We start from the raw sequence: 16381 nt of genomic DNA on the forward strand, positions 1-16381 counted from the left end.
CTATAAGTGTTGTGGAAAAGTCCAAGGGAATGTACTATAGTAGCCTGGTAAAGCGGTGTAAACTCAAAAAAACAACAACCGTGGAACTTCCAAAAGAGCTTGGCTTTTATTTTCGATCTTCCTAAAACAGCTGGAGACATACAGTACACATTTAGAACAATTACAGCAGAAGAGGTGGAGAGACCGTGCACTGAGTGGTCGAGCCACGGTTGGACGGTCGGACCGGCTGGTCTCTCCTGACCGTGGAGCTGTGGATCCAGCTCGATATACAGTCACGTAACAGGAGCTGCCTTTGGGGGGGTCGTAGTGTTACTGAGCGGTTACTGAGCGGTTTGCGCCCGACGCCCAGGGTATTATAGCACCTTTGGTGGGAGTTGGTCTGGCTCCCAGGGTTTTGGGCTTGGGGCAAAATGGGGTAGAGAGGTGGAGGGGGTGGAAGGTCTTGGGTTAGGGGAGAAGATAGGCATGAGGTTCTGGAGGTGGTTCGGGAGGAAGGAGAGATTGGGGGACAATTCTAGCCTGGTCTCTGTATGTGCTTTAGTGAACCCCTCTCTGCAACGTTTGTTTCTTATCATTCCAAACGTGTACAGGTAACTGCCAAAATAACGGAAACACTTGAGTAAATGAGGGTTCTGGCGGCTCCGTTGTGGTGTGGGGTACATTTTCCTGGCATGGTTTATGTCCACTCAATCCCTTAGAGGGCAAGGTAAACGCCAACCTATGGTGATAACCTTCAACCTATGGTGAATAATTTCTACCCAGATGGGAGTGGGTGACAATGCCCCCATCCACAGGGCACAAGTGGTCACTGAATGGTTTGATGAGCATGAAAACGATGTAAAACATATGCCATGGCTGTCTCAGTCACCAGATCTCAACCCATTTGAACACTTATGGGAGATTCTTGAGCGCCGCCTGAGACAGCGGTTTCCACCACCATCAACAAAACACCAAATTATGGAATTTCTCATGGAAGAATGGTGCCACATCCCTCTAATAGAGTTCCAGACACTTATAGAATCTATGCTAAGGTGCATTGAAGCTGTTCTGGCAGCTCGTGGTGGCCCAACGCCCTATTAAGACACTTTATGTTGGCGTTTCCATTATTTTGGCAGTTACCCGTAGCTTTGGCATGAAAACAAGTCCGAGTTGGCTACAGGCCATATAACTTCTGGAACCAGGCTATAGGACAAGTCTACAATCTAAAGGAAAAGAGTCCAGGGCACAGTGCAAGGTGTCCTGTATGGGGACTGTCTTCACATTCTGTGGGGGGCCATTGTGAGTGCGGGCCCCTGGCCTGTGGCCCCTAGCCCTTACGGGGCCTTGCCCTTACAGGACTGGCAGCAGGCCTTCCTGTAGTACCAGTGTGTACACAGCTTCACCTTCAGCACCAGGGCACAGTTGGCCGTAGCCTTGTCCTGACACACCTCTTCAACTGGGGGGAGAAGAGGGGGGACAATATTACAGTGGCCATTTTGACAGACAGACAGTTAGGCAGACAGACAGCGTTCTTCCTACCTGGGGCCTCTGTGGGACAGGCCTGCACCTCACACGTCTGCCCGGCCTCAGGTTTGAGGGCAGAATCACAGCTGTGGCCTAGCTCCACCCCCTGGTAGCACTTCACCTCCCGAACGTGCACCCCGCTGCCACATGTCTTACTGCACTGTGATGGGAGGAGAAGAAAGGCAATGACATTACTCACACACAGGAACAAAAAGTGACAAGCGTCCACATTTTGTGTTGTGCTTGAGAAGGGAGAGAGTGAGAGAATCACACAAACCCTGCAGTGATTCTTTCACATCTACTACTAAACTATACTGATAGAAGTGTCTAAATAACAGTGGAATGAGCTAGAGGAGACTGCCCTAGACAGAGTGCGATGGAGAGGAGTCATTGATGGTCCTAAAGTAAGTGAGTAACAGTGACAGTGGTTGGATTGCTCTAATGACATGTACCTGAGACCAGGAAGTGGTGAACCACTTGGAGCAGGGCCTCTCGAAGCAGGCGGAGCTCTCCTCGGGTTTGAGGGCGGAGTCACACGTCTGCCCGTGGAACTCCTTGAACACGCCGTCCTCCAGGCCGGAACACACCACCTGCCGCGTTTTCACCCCCCGCCCACAGGTGGTGTTACACTGGTGGTACAGAGGGAGAGAGGAGAGGAAGATTGTTACAGCCACAGCTTCTCTGTCATCTTTACATGTAGTTCCTTTGTGGATCACGCATTTCAGACAGTGGTACATGCAGGTAAGAAAGGAAGACTGTTACGCCCAAAACCAGTCATCCGTAGTCCCGCATGCATTTTTTTCACATCTTTTTTTCTTTTTTATTAAGTTTTGTCCTTGCTTGTAAGGCCTGGACTTGTTTGTTGCGTTATTCCCATGACAATGTTTGTTTAACGCGGCTACGACAATGTTTGTCAAGCGTATTGAATGAAACGGAATGGAAATAGAAGCGGCTGAAGCTGAACTCGCGGTGAACTCTCAAATGAAAGATCTGACTTGCACTGGGAGGCTGTTGTGACCGCCCTGCTAGGCAAGTCTTCCTTCCCCAAAAAAGCTACAGCACACACTCGCCTGTTCCCACTCCTGCTCTACCCAGTGCGCCGGGCAGTTCTTGTCCCCACAGGGGTACACGGCCAGGGGCTTGAGGTCCAGGTCGCACTGGCCGTCAGAGATCACGTTGCCGTTGCTGTTCTTGCACGCCACGTAGCGCGTCATCCTGCCCTCGCCACAGGCCCCTGAACACTTAGAGAGTACACAGACAGCCAGGGGTGGGGGGGGGACAGTAAGGAAGAGTAAGAAGACGTATGAGAGAGACAATACGTGATGACAGGGAAATAGAGGGAGGGAAACAAAGGGACAAGGAGGGAGAGCGTATTCAAGATCAAGAGGAGCTGTGTTGATTTCCTATCAATGATATATCATCAAAGTACAATATCAAGATTCTTTATCAGCCCATATCGTTGCTGCCAAGGCCCAAGAACATGACGATCTGAGAGTAGTTGATGAACCTGTACAGGTAAAGGAGTTTCTTCCTGACCACGTGAATACCCCTGGGGGAAAACCCCTGGGTGTTAGCTGTGCCTGGGCTAAGACCTTCGTGCAGCTGAGGGTGTTTAACTCACAGGGCCCCAGTCCGAAACGGTCCACCTGCGGTCACAGGGCGATCCCTCGCACTCCTTCTCACTGAGTGGCCGCGAGGATTCGTTACACAGGCGCGTCTCCATGGAGCAGCGCACCTCCCGACTCCTCAAACCACGTCCCCCACAACGAGCGGAACACTGGAAAAGAAGAAACGATCACACCGCCCTCCATCAATGCTCAGAGAACACTCACTATTATGATCCATCACTCCGGAGTGATTTTTATTTAACTAGGGCAAGTCGGTTAAAAACAAATTCATACTTACAATGACAGCCTAGGAACAGTGGGTTAACTGCCTTGTTCAGGGGCAGAACGACAGATTTTTACCTCGTCAGCTCAGGGATTTGATCTTGCAACCTTTCGGTTACTGGCCCAACGCTCTAACCGCTAGGCTAACTTGCTGCCCTTCTAACCACTAGGCTACCTGCCGCCCCTCTAACCACTAGACTACCCTGCCGCCCCTCTAACCACTAGACTACCCTGCCGCCCCTCTAACCACTAGGCTACCTGCTGCCCGTGATCCAGCGATGAAGTATGATAGCTAACATTATACAACTTCATATAGTTCCTACTGTTACCCAGAACAGATCTATTTCTATCTTAAAGATTCCTTGTCGGATACACAATAAAAAAATAAAAAACAAACACACACCTCAGACCAGTCAGAGACTTCCCACTGTGGGCCACAGCCTTTGCTCTTGCAGGCCTTGCGTGCCATTGGTTTCTGCAGCTCTGCAGCCACACACAGCTCGTCATACACAGAGCTGTCGAAGCCTGGCGCCATCATCTTCCAGCAGCGCACCGTACGGAACTGGTAACCCTCGCCGCACGTCCTCGAACACTCACTCCACCGACTGGTCTCCCACCTAGAAGACCCAGTCAGCCCAAGTACAAACGGTTAGTATAAGGCTTTAGCTCCGCCGGCTAAACGCAATCTTATGGCATGCAGGGCAACCAGGTTCGAACTCCAGTTGGCCGCAATTGTACTGGAGAAAAGTTTCTTATTTGTGTGAAGGGAATGGCAGACTGAATGCCAACAGGCACATTGATTCAAAGGAGCTGCAAAACCCAGTCATTATTCTGAAACCATCAGGTCCTAGCCAACGGAAGACAATGCAGAATGCTATTTACTGGTCCACGAGGACCCCAACCTGATGTGACAGTGGAACTGATCATATGGGATATCTAACCTTGGTGGACACTCCTTCCCGGTGCAGAACTCGTGTGTGGGTTCAGGTCTGGTCACAGCGTCACAGTAAGTCTCGTCCACCTCAGAGCCGTCATACCGGACACACAGGGCGTAGGACGTACTGATACCTGGGCAAGAAAACGTAGACTACCATGACCAATATAATACCGAAACTCACACCGCTGTTGAACAGTCAGGGTTAAACAAAACATCCCAGTGAACATGTATCCTTTACGTTAAGTTGGTTAATGAGACTAAAGTATATTTAGTGAGAGGTATGATAAACGTGGAGAGAAGAGACACTAAGTGATTTGCCAGTACCGGTGCGTGTCTATGTTTGTGTAACGTGTGTGAGATAATGTGTATACAGTGTGTGTACAATCTGGGGGGTGTATGTGTGTGTGTGTGTGTGTGTGTTTGTGTGTGTGTGTGTGTGTGTGTCTGTGTACACTGTGTGTGTGTGGTGTGGCTGGTAGCTGCACCTGTGGTACATGTTGAACTGCAGGGTGCATACGCAGATACCTTCCATCTGTACATGTCAGCAAGGCTGATGTCACGGTCAAGCAATCCCACCTCAAACTCATTGCTGCTGGAACGCATTGGGAGAGAGGGAGGAAGAAGGACAAAACCCGGAGAGCGGGAGGAAGAGATCGAGGGAGAGGGAGAAAGGTGATTGAATGTCTGAATTGAACCAAATTGAACCTAGCAATGTATCTACTTAATATAAAGGTAGGTACCATCGGGGGGAAAGCATGTCATGGTTATTCAATATGACAAAGGCAAAGGGCCAACAAATAACATCAAACTAAAGTGCATATAATGCGGCAGACCCTCCTCACCCCCCCACCCCTCCACCCCTCCACTAAGGCAGCTCACCTCTCTGTGTCGGGGGCCTGTACCGGCTCTACCTGGTGGAGGTTGACGAGGTTGGAACTCTCTGTCCCGTTGGGCTCTGGTTCGAAAAGGAGTCCATAGGGGGCGTTGTCCTCAGCTGTGGCCTCGTGGAGGTTGAGGCTGCCTGGGTAGATCTCCAGCTGGGCCAGGCTGTTGTCCAGGGAGGAGCTGGTGTTCAGTTCCAGGAGAGGGCAGAGGTTGGAGCCATCCTGGCAGGGTTGTCTGAGGCCTCCTGGCTCAGAGACCAGGTCCAGGAACAGGCTCCTGTGGAGGGGCTTGGATGGTCGGTGGGTGCCGTTGGGACCAGGAGAGTCGCCATCGATCAAGTTTGAGTCTGTCCCTTGTAAAATATTGTAAAATACATAGAAATGATTTCAAATCTCATTAAAAATTCTACAGAACATTCCCATCACAAAAGGGCATCAAAACTGTTTGCTGATATCCCGCAATAATATACTTCGAAGAAACTTCCCAACTAAAAGTGACAGACCCAGTCAGGCCCAATGTCCTTGTTCGTTACAGATACGACAATACATGTACATTTGAAAGTCAAAACTCTCTGTAAAATAGTCAAGTGGATACACAGCCCAGATATCAACTTCATACTCAAGACTCACTGTAGTTAGCAGGTGCAGGATGTCCCTGGTCTCCTAGCTTATTCTCCAGGTTGTTGTGGTGGATCTCACTGGCCGGTCTGAACACCAGCATGGCTGGTGGTTGACTGAGGTTGAGAGGAGCCTGTAGTTCCCACACAAGACCTTCATGGTCATGATCCAGGTCATGGTCGACCTCCGGGGGGTTGTCCAGGACCCGAACACCACTGTGGTTTCCCAGCTTCCCATAGTCCTCGCTGGCCTCAATCTCATTGTCATTGAAGGAGAGTTCAGTGGCAGTAGCGTTGGCCATTGTTTCTTGGGCCACCGGGGGCCATGGTTCTGGGACCGCTGGTTCGACAACGGACAGTGCTCGTATCTGGACCTCCTCTGGAGGCGAGGCTACTGGGGTTGTTGTGCGGGCTTCTGGGGTGCGAGGTACGGTGTACTCGTATGTGATGTGGGGCATCTTTCCGTTCAGGTTGTAGTACTTGTATAAAAAGGGTAAGAGGCCTTTCAATCACACTACAACAAAGCCAACAATGTCAATTGTCTATTTGAGGAATCACTGGAAAACATGCCCTAGTTACCTACAGACAGTACATACCTAAATACCTACCATGACGTTTAGCCCCTGGTCAGTGGGTCCTTGGGCGATGATGTACTCAAATCCATCTGATAAGAGGTTAGCGGGTCTCCTGTACTTGAAGACTGTGCCAGCAACACGGAAGTTACGGGGATTGTCGATAATTGTGTTCCCATTGAAAAAGAAGTGTCCTGCTTCATCGGATAGGGCTGGAGGAAAGCAATATGATCTTATGGACAACAGCTGTAACAACTTTCTCGCTAAATTAATTTTGTTTTAGATTTATTCCACGAACCCAGACACAAGTTTTGATTGGATAGGGCCTATGGTAATCGCACGGAAATCAACAACAGCTCATATTTCTTAATTCTAGTAACTATGAAGGTCGTTCTGCTCCAAAACATGTTCCGCTTGTTAAGTTTCACAATTTCTAGTTACTGTATCCCAATCAAATTCAATACAACATGATCTGAATCTTACCCAGTATATTTTCGGTTTTCCGTCTCTCAATGATCTGGATGTCGGTGGCACCAACAGGAATGTTGGTGATAAACACATAACCTGATTCAAAGGGGGAAAAAACAAGATCACCCACTTTAGTTGTGCCTTTATTTCCAGGCACACAGTGACATGAAGGTTTAGGGCTCTTTGATTTTCTAGATGTTTAGAAGGGCACTTAAAAAGGTAGGATATGCTGTATAACCTCTTGGTACTACTTAAGATATACCTAACTGTGTGCTCCCTTTCCGGTGAGATCCAGACACTCTGGTGCAGGAGCTGCCATTCCCGCCACACACACCGCACGTATCTACCGTTTTACTGGAGTAAAGCTTCCCGTCACAACCCACCGTCTGTAGTACAGGGCAGCCAGGGGAGAGAAGAGAAGAAAGTCCTCATGAGTTTGGGATCCTTTTCCTAACCCTGTGACCTGACCAGGAAAAACTAGGTATATTGTTTGGCAGATGCTTTGAACCAAACGAGACTCAAGTGGCTAATCAGGTTTAAAGAAATCTCCTGGCAACAACTCATTACAGACCTAGGTCCAAAGGGCATTTGACATTGCTTGGCAGATGCTTTGAACCAAAAGAGACTCAAGCGGTTGATCAAGGGAAAAAAGTGTATGGTCCTAATAGCGATCCCTGTGGCGCACCTGACACTGGCCCTCGATGCAGACGCCCTGGTAGATGCCGTCCCGGCAGTAGGTTCCGTCGTGGGCCGGGACCAGCAGCTGCCTCTCCCCTGTGGTGCTGGTGCACTGTAGGTCACACGGCTTGTTGGAGATACTGATGTAGTCATCTGGGACAGGAAGTGACCGAGAATAACTTAAAGAAATGTTCAGATACTCTTAAGTTCGTTAAGGCTGTTTTGACGCTAGCTACAAAAGCCAATCCCCGAGGTTATCATCTAGAACGGAGATTTAATTAGAAAGGGGTTGAGAAATTCACTCAAATGCGATTAGATATGAATGGGAATGTTTTTAATTTGTCATGTCTATATGTCATTTACCTAGAAACCGAGACATAATAGTCTGAGTTTAAAGATGACATAAGCCTTGGACTGGGGCCTTAAAGCATGATGCAAGACATTCTATGGAAAGGTACTTGTTCCCTGATTCTGGCAGGCAACAGCCAAGCGAGGCAGACAAAAGAATGAAAGACAAAGAGACAAATGAAGGAGTAATCATGAGAGAGAGAAAAAAAATGAACATCAAATGAATGCAACTAGCTGAATGCAAAAGCTTGAGAGAACGAGAGGGGGAGAAATAGAAGGAGAGCGAGAGGGGGAGAAATAGAAGGAGAGCGAGAGGGGGAGAAATAGAAGGAGAGCGAGAGGGGGAGAAATAGAAGGAGAGTGAGAGGGGGAGAAATAGAAGGTGCATCCCAGTAACAGCTTCTATCTCCTGAAGCATGCACATGTTCATGGAGGCATGGAGGCATGGGCTAGTGGGAGTCTTCACCATATTTCTTATACCAGTCATTTCCTTTTCGAATCAGTGAAGGTGAACAACCGCACACTTCTATAGGAAGGAGAGATAATTGGGACTGAGCAAAATGGCGTTTTAGAGAACGAAAATCACCTATGACTAATTCATTGCTTACCTGGATAGAGGGGCACCCACTCGTAGTGTCTCCTGCCGAAGGCTTTGGCGTTGAACTGGGAGCACTGCTGCTGCTTGAAGCTAACACTGGTACTGACACAGGGCTGGGGAGAAAGACGAGAACAGCAGGATGAGACAAGAGTAAACCAAGTCTCAGAAACAAATGGAAGTAGAGTAGGCAAGGCATGTTTTTTGGACCGTGACACTGAAACCTCTTCAGTCTAAAGGGTCATATTCCCCATTAACAGGGCAGTCCACAGTTGAAAACAATTACAACGGGTCACCCTGCCTCTGTTTAGGTAGAAAGCTGAGGGATGGGCCTGGGGAAATGTAAACAATCTTAAATGCATACAGTAGACTGAGCTATTGATGCAAGGACTGACCATCCAAGATATCAAAATGACAGTTTTGAGCATATTTGGAGGCTATAGAGAGTTTGTTTACATGTATAACGTTTCCAAACATTGGAGTAAAACAAGCATATATTTTGGGTTCCGACAGTTAAACTTAGCTCATCTGGAAGTTATAAGCTACCTGTATATTCTTCAGGAATCTATTAGTATAGTCCAAAAAGTATATAGCAACTGCAGATTGCCCCTTGAATCAATGTAAACGTAATTCAGTAGAAATTGGCGAGGGCAATGGTGCATAAGCTAATAGATGCCTAGCAAAAAATGTTGTTGAGACTCAGTTGATACTCCCAAAATGAGAGGAGAAAATTCAATTCATGGTTTTTGGTGTAAAAGCATACCTGAAATGGACATAGCTGATACTGCTTCGGAGATCCGACACAGAAGGAGCTGTTGATGTTCTGTGTGGCAGTGAGTCTGGAGAGAAAGGGTTTTAAACATGCTTATCCGGCATGAGCAGACACAATGTGATATTACAATAAAGATACCTTAGTTTGAACCTTGTTATTAAGTGCACTCCTTAAGATTTGTAAAGTGGAAGTGGCCTCAAAGGTTCACGATAAGCTCAGGTTATACATTAGGCACATGGAAGAAAAGGGTGAGTTACTCTAGTATCTCCACTGTGGTAATCTCTTTAAGGAGTCAGCCCTTCATGTTTAGCCTACTTTTCTAACATGAGATAGACACATCTAGCTCTCACAGTCTGAGCCCCACCTAGACTCCAGATGTTGAACGTTCCCAGGCTTTTTCAGAGCTTTCCCCAACACTCCTTCCACTCCTCCCCTCCAGATGTGGGTCTCCTCTTCTCTCTCTCTCTCTCTCTCTCTCTCTCTCTCTCTCATCTCTCTCTCTCTCTCTCTCTCTCTCTCTCTCTCTCTCATTCTCTCTCTCTCTCTCTCTCTCTCTCTCTCTCTCTCTCTCTAACACACCCTTTCCATCTCCCCTCTTTCGTTCCCTTGTTCTCTTTCCCTCTCTCCCTGTCTCTCTCTTTGTCTTCATTCACCCACCCACCCCCCCCCCTCTCTCTCTCTCTTTACTCACATCTCCCTCTTTCTCTCTCTCTCTCTCTCTCTCTCTCCCCACCCCCCTTCACCCTCCCCAAACCCCCACACCACACAGGGGGAGTGTTAATGGGCGCCAGGTGGAACAGCTCAAAGTCAAACCCTGGTGCTTATCTGGGGAGGAATCTCCCCCTAAATGGCCCAGCGCCTGACTAAAAGCCCTTTTATAAATATGGCTGTCACTCCGGCCAGACTGGCCCGTGTCATGTGGAACCGCTGACCGGCGGGATTGATGTTCATTCCACAGGACATTCCTCGGACCGCAAGAGGGTGCCCCGGAGGTTATTTGTCAGGGGGGCACGTCTCTTTTTCACGCTCTCGCTCTCTGTCTCTTTATTTCGTTCCCTCTCTCTTTCTCGACCTCCTATTCTTTCAAAGGAAAGCTGGTGGGGTCAAAACATATACTTTACATCTAAGCCATAAGGAAATATGACGTTTTGTATTAGTCTCCCTAGAAACTGTTAATCCACATAACTGTCAAGTTAATGAAAACCTCAATCCACCTTCCATTTAACAAGCCCAGTTCTCAAACAAATCCATCAGTATTATTCCTTGATCATTCCACAAACAAAACACATATACATGTTATATGTTATAGTACATGTTATGTCACACACACACCAACAGCAGGGGCAGTCAGGCAGGATTGAACATAGACACTTCAGACCGGAGGTCATTGAGCCCCCAATTACCAGCCGTTTAAATGAACTCTGGAGTCAAACCCGCTGATGAGGACTGACACCCCCCAGTATGAGAAGTGGGTTCAGTTCAGGGTCAAACTGTGTGTGTGTGTCTGTGTGTGTGTGTGTGTGTGTGTGTTTGTGTGTTAGCAGCACTGCAGCCTGTCAGTCCTGGTCAGACCACTGCTGGGAGACATTTCCGGAACACTTGGAAGTAAGTGTGTGTTGTAATGCCTACATTAGGCTGTCATAAGTGTAATGGTGTAAAGAGTGTCATAACAGTTTGTGACAGCAGGAAACAGGAAGCGTTTTATAAGTCTTGATTGGTTGACTCTGTGATGGTTGAACCTCAATTTCCAGGCTTCCTGAATGAGCCTTTGGAGTATGGTAGAATTGAATTGGAGTTCATTTTGGTAGCTGTCATCATAGCCTGCATGTTGTGGGAAATATTGTCACTCTTACAGAAATCTCATACAGTGTGTTATAACTCAAAAACAAATGTAAGTGTTGGGTCTAAATTTTCCTCCAGGAGAGTATTCCACAAACAACATTAATGAGTTGGCACGCTAACTTTTCTAAACTTTTTTTCAACCAATTTGAGTAGCCATAATGATTAGCAGCCTGACTCCTTGGTCCCACTGGCCTAGTTAATTCTAGCATTGGGTTGGCTCTCTCCTGCCTAAAGACCATAGCAGGCAGTGGCAGCTTCAGAGAAGTGCTGGTTCGTTAGGTTCCCAAGTTTTGCCTTTATTTTCTGACCAGGAAAAACTGGTTGTAGAGATAATGTACGGCCCCCACACGATTGCGCCGGCACATACCTTTTTGTTAGGCAACGTTTCAACCCAAGAGTGGATCTTCGTCAGGTCAGTGATGGTGTATCTTTACCTCTGCTGCAGACAGTGTCGTTCCTGAGAGCGCACCCCTCCTCCACAGGTCCTGGAGCAGGTGGACCAGCTGCTCCACTCTCCCCACCACTGGGCCACCTCGTCGGGCTGCTGTCCCCGGATCTGGTACCTCTGGCTGTGCCGGCTCTGCCGCTGGACCTCCTCCCTCCCGTCACTACTGTCCTGGCAGAGACAGAGTATTTTACATGTGTATTACACTGTATGTACAGTATGCACATGTGTGTGCGCGTGTGCGCACGCGGGTGCTTGCTGCGTGTGTATGTCCGTCTCGATGTGGTTTAGGTTGTCCAGAACCGTTTTGTCTCTTCTTCTCTCTCCCCATAAGGAAGGCATAAGGGACAGTTGTGTTGTTTCCTATATGTGTCGGGAAAAGCCCTGTAGCTCTAACAGTAGGGTTGCTGTGCAGACTGCAGTTGGCAGCAGCAGCTGGCCGGACTGTTCCATTAAACCCCGAGCGGGTACGGAAAACGAAAAGACCGAAAATCACTTTAGGTGGCCTTCGCACAAGATTCCCATTGTAAGTGTTCCGTCTGTGTGTAGGAGTAAGGGCAGCAAGCAACGCAGTAACATGATTGACTTTGCTATGCTTCTCTCTGTTCCTGAAGTGTGTCCTCCCTGCATGAATAAGCACACACTGGGGAGTGTTTCCCTAAACCATTCGGTGAACACATTGCGACCACTTATGGTGCTCTGGTACACTTTCCACCGGACAAACCTGTTAACACGTGTTTGGATACACTGACTGGAGCAGAGTCCAAAAAGGCTGCCGCTACCTCCTGGGGTATGCATTAAAACCTATAGACATTCAGAGTTTATTCCAAGTGGTGAAAGATGCAGGGGTAATACAGAAAGCAGAAACCTAACCAAAACCTGTAATCCATTTAGGAGGGAGAGAGAGGGGGAAGGAGAGAGAGAGAGAGAGAGAGGGGGGAAGAGAGAGAGAAAGAGCCTAAAATTCAAAACAGAGCTGGTGGTTGGCTATGAATATCTTTTCTTTACAGAGGTAGAGACAGGCCAAGACTTTTAAGAGCATTACTGTGCTTTTGATGAGTTAGAGAGGTGGATGAGAGACTGGAGGGAGGAGGAGGAAGAGAAGGAAGGAGGGAGGGGGAATGGAGACAGAGGGAGGATTGAGGGCTGCTAAAAACGAGTGCTAGATGAAAGGGCCAGTGACTGTCTGTGAGTAACTGAAGCTGACTCCTGTTGTCTAGACTTCAGGTTAATCGTAGCCCTCTAAACCTGACCATTAGAGTGCATTAACAGCACACAGACACTGCCATGGCTGGCCACACTGTTCTAGGGCCTAGGATTTCTTCCCAATGATTAATGTTTCACACTCAATAGCTCTCAAGAGTAGAAACTCTGTTTATAGAACCTATATTCATCTGCACATTTTGAATGATTTGCAGACATTTTTTGTTTGTATTTTTAGTTTGCCTTGTAATTTTAGTTTGATAATTTTGGGAAGACTTGTGTTTGCATATTTTGCTGGTCTATAGTCTATATGACAGTCATATAGATTTCACAACACGCTTACATCACCACAAATTTGAATACAAGAACTGGTAATGGAAAAAAAAAATTGCTCAAATCACAAACATGAGCAAAAATCCGAAAAGACTGATAGTTCTGTAACTCAAATAGGGGGACTAAATACTTGTCCAAACAAGAATGTGCAAGCCCCATATGTTTTCTTGAACGCCCTCTGGATATCTAGGAATCTAAATAGACTATTTACTTTTTTTTAACGACTTAATGCTCCAGGCTCTCAAACAATGGACCTCCCGGGAAGTACAAATTAGTATACTTTTGGAGGCTGCGGCGAACGGCGTCCGGTGTGAGGGGGGTAATTGTGCATGGGACAGTTGTATTACAGTTGTATTACAATGTTACTGGAGTTAAGCGGGTCAGCTGCTGCCGCGACCGGGCACCGGTCAGGTGGATGCCATGTGGATGATTCAAGAGCCTGGGTTGTTATGCATACATCAATAATGGACACGAACCCTTGGAAATGGAAATCCATATCGTTGAAAAATGCTGTTTTCACGTATGTAGACGGTTTGAAGCTTGTCTGTAAAATGTTCCCGTAACTTTTTTTTCATAAACTGTATTATAACATAGTTCCCTAATGTTGGTTAGTCGTAAACGAGCCGCGGCTACTTTGTTAGCCCATGGGATCCTCTTGTAATATCCCATGTCTCCAGATGACCTCCCTTCAATTTGAACTGAAGTACAATCCAGTACCGTATCCTTCCTCGTCTTCCGTCCCTGCCTCATTAGTTTTAGTCCAGTGGACCACGAAGCTCTCTAATAATGTGCAGCTACTTCAACAGCTTCGGGAAATGCCAGGCAGGCAGAAATAAAGGCTCCAGCTGGGGCTTTGATCTTAAAGCATAAAGAGTCTAGAAAAGGAGTTCGGCATGAAACGGATAGCGGAAAAGAAGGCGCAAAACCTATACTTCACTAATAGCCCACAGTACCGAATGGATTGAAATTGTTGCATGCAAGCATGGGTTAGAAGGCTATTCCAGAAAACAGCGTAATCTCTTGCCATTTGAATGCTTTCACACAAATACCGGCATACACGAGCAGACGTTTGCGTTGAGAACAAGGATGTTTGAAGCGTACGGCTTTATGGATAAGAATTTATTTTTTAAAACAATTTTTGAATGAAAAGTATGCGATTTACCTTAATGTTGCTGGTGGATGCTCTCTCAAAAGTTCCGAATAGGAAGACAGCGCTGTGAATAAGAATAATACCGAATCTTGCGCTCCAAAAACAGTACATGGTTCATTTAGGAACAAGGAGACCTCGCCCCCCCAACCTTAACCACAGCTTGAAAGGGAGGCTCGCACTAAGAGGTCTATTGGGAAGAAAATCCTTGATGCTTTCTTTAATGGCTTTACAACCTGCTGGCCCGAAGGGAAAAGGGGGTTGGTCAAGCCGGCTTTGATTGACGTTGTAGACTTGCAGAACCTTGTACCCTAAATCTGAAACCCACTTCTGGCTCTTTCAATAGTGACTACCTCCACCAGGGGTAGTGGGATAGTTCTTCTGTGTGTGTGTGTGTGTGTGTGTGTGTAAGACCTATGGTGTTATGATGTAACAGAATGGGGAGGTAGTAGGGTAGTTGAACTCACATCTCATGTCCCCTTATGCATAAGGGAGTGACCGAAATGTACACAATTGTTACCCGGAGGAAAATGGGGGAGGGTCATGATTTGTCAATTTCAGTCAGGGAGAGGTTTTAGTATTTTAAAATGTAGTCCAGGGGAGGGTCATGTAATTTGTAATTAATTAATTAATGATTAACAAATCTAACGCAATGGTAAATCTACGCGCTGGCGGTAGGTAGCGTAGGGGGGGGGTGTCACAAACATTTCTGCTATTTTCACAACCAACAATTATCGGTGGGGTGCTGGTGGCACAAAAAGGCTGGGTTTTGATGAATTAACAAATTGTGGGTGTGTCAGGCTTGGCCCCTCACTGGCCAATCAGAACGTTCTCCAGGGCTAAATATGTGGTTGCTTCAAATTGTGTATTTACTGTCTTTTATGTATATGCATTTGAATCAACTCCAATTCCAATGTTAGTCCATTATAATTTGTTTAACCGCTTACAGAAATGAAATGACAAAATGTAGACCTTTCCCAAATATGTTAACTTGAACCTGTTTGCAGTCCACAATGTTCTAAGTAATTGCATGGCTTCAATGTTGAAATGTATACATAGCATTTGCGCTGATATAGGGGCTCGGCCTAGTGTATGGATTACATTATGGATGAGCATGGACATGCCAAACGTTGTCAATTAGCAAGATACAATTCATTATTGATAAGGCCTAAAAAAGGAAGGAAGTAATTCAAATAAAATTCGAAACAAATCAACAACTTGTTGTAAATAGCCTATGTCTAAATACACTTACAGGCACAATAATTACTCCTTGCGGGCATATAATAGAGTATTAAAACAATGCAGACTATGGAGGGTTTTAAGCACATCCAAACAGTAGCTGAACAAAGATCCAATTTAAAGAAAAAGGAAGAATGTCCACTCACCTTTAGAGTGCTCCTAAATATAATGTTTTGTACACATATTGGAACCATCATACAGAACACATTTACAGAAGCTGGTAGCCTACAGAAGGATTTGGGTTTCACAAATGTGAAACGGGAAACGAGCAATTGTTACAGGAAAATAACTTCTAAATGCAAAGTTTACCGGTATTCACTGAGGTTCTCGTCTCTCGTTTCATGATGGGCATGGACACACGTAACCTACATCCAGGCTGTATTACATCCGGTTGTGATTGGGAGTCTCATAGGGCGGCGCACAACTGGCCCAGCGTCGTCCAGGTTTGGCCGGGGTCGGCCGTCATTGTAAATAAGTATTTGTTCTTAACTGACTTGCCTAGTAAAATAAAGGTTAAATAATTACTTCTTTTTTTTAAAACATCATGGAGGGGAAGGAGGACCGGAGGTAAGCTTGCTACTGCTATAATATATTTGAATAAAAAACATATGTTTAGTTGCCCTTAATGCAGCTATTTATCAGAGTTATTGACCTCACAATAAGACATATTCGAGTAATTTACATAACTTTACATTAATATGAAGCAGCAGCCGTGGAGATGGACAGTGCATGGGTGCTGAAAGTTGGCTAATTTGAGAAGTCCTAATTCATTTAAACAGTCTTCATTTTAATGTGACTTGGGGCTATTCACAAGAGGGCTTTGTGTTGGAGCCTATTTCTTCCTATTCAAGAAATAAGAGTTCGGTCTACCTGTTTGACAGACTCAATTATAGTCTAGTATCCATAGAT

The 16381-nt window shown here is 46.5% G+C and overlaps 1 protein-coding gene across 3 annotated transcripts; it reads right to left on the minus strand.

Annotated features, from left to right (window-relative positions):
* Positions 1 to 83: 83 nt before the first annotated feature.
* si:ch211-267e7.3 (ADAMTS-like protein 2) lies at positions 84 to 14575 on the minus strand. Of its 3 annotated transcripts, none has more exons than XM_035800278.1 (18): positions 14249 to 14575; positions 11540 to 11721; positions 9255 to 9330; positions 8505 to 8607; positions 7556 to 7701; positions 7133 to 7256; positions 6886 to 6966; positions 6439 to 6614; positions 5844 to 6309; positions 5209 to 5566; positions 4815 to 4918; positions 4334 to 4460; positions 3796 to 4009; positions 3125 to 3280; positions 2574 to 2744; positions 1956 to 2132; positions 1519 to 1663; positions 84 to 1435 (listed from the first exon to the last, which is right to left on the minus strand). In XM_035800278.1, the coding sequence occupies exons 1-18, from the start codon at positions 14345 to 14347 to the stop codon at positions 1314 to 1316; spliced, it is 3027 nt and encodes a 1008-aa protein (XP_035656171.1). In that variant the 5' UTR covers positions 14348 to 14575; the 3' UTR covers positions 84 to 1313. The 3 variants fall into 3 exon arrangements, with proteins under 3 accessions (XP_035656171.1, XP_035656170.1, XP_052333064.1); XM_035800277.1 differs by having other exon boundaries at positions 4815 to 4921; XM_052477104.1 differs by lacking the exons at positions 84 to 1435; positions 1519 to 1663; positions 1956 to 2132 and having other exon boundaries at positions 2582 to 2737; positions 4815 to 4921.
* Positions 14576 to 16381: the final 1806 nt, after the last annotated feature.

The sequence above is a fragment of the Oncorhynchus keta genome, chromosome 23, assembly GCF_023373465.1.
Source record: "Oncorhynchus keta strain PuntledgeMale-10-30-2019 chromosome 23, Oket_V2, whole genome shotgun sequence".
Classification (NCBI taxonomy): Eukaryota; Metazoa; Chordata; class Actinopteri; order Salmoniformes; family Salmonidae; genus Oncorhynchus; species Oncorhynchus keta.

Excerpts from the sequence above, each read along its gene's own strand:
- si:ch211-267e7.3 (XM_035800277.1), bottom strand. The coding sequence starts at position 14,347 with ATGTACTGTTTTTGGAGCGCAAGATTCGGTATTATTCTTATTCACAGC. Across the intron at positions 4,461-4,814 it reads CAGTTCAACATGTACCACAG|GTATCAGTACGTCCTACGCC; the intron begins GTGCAGCTACCA and ends TTTCTTGCCCAG. Across the intron at positions 1,664-1,955 it reads TCACCACTTCCTGGTCTCAG|TGCAGTAAGACATGTGGCAG; the intron begins GTACATGTCATT and ends CTCCCATCACAG.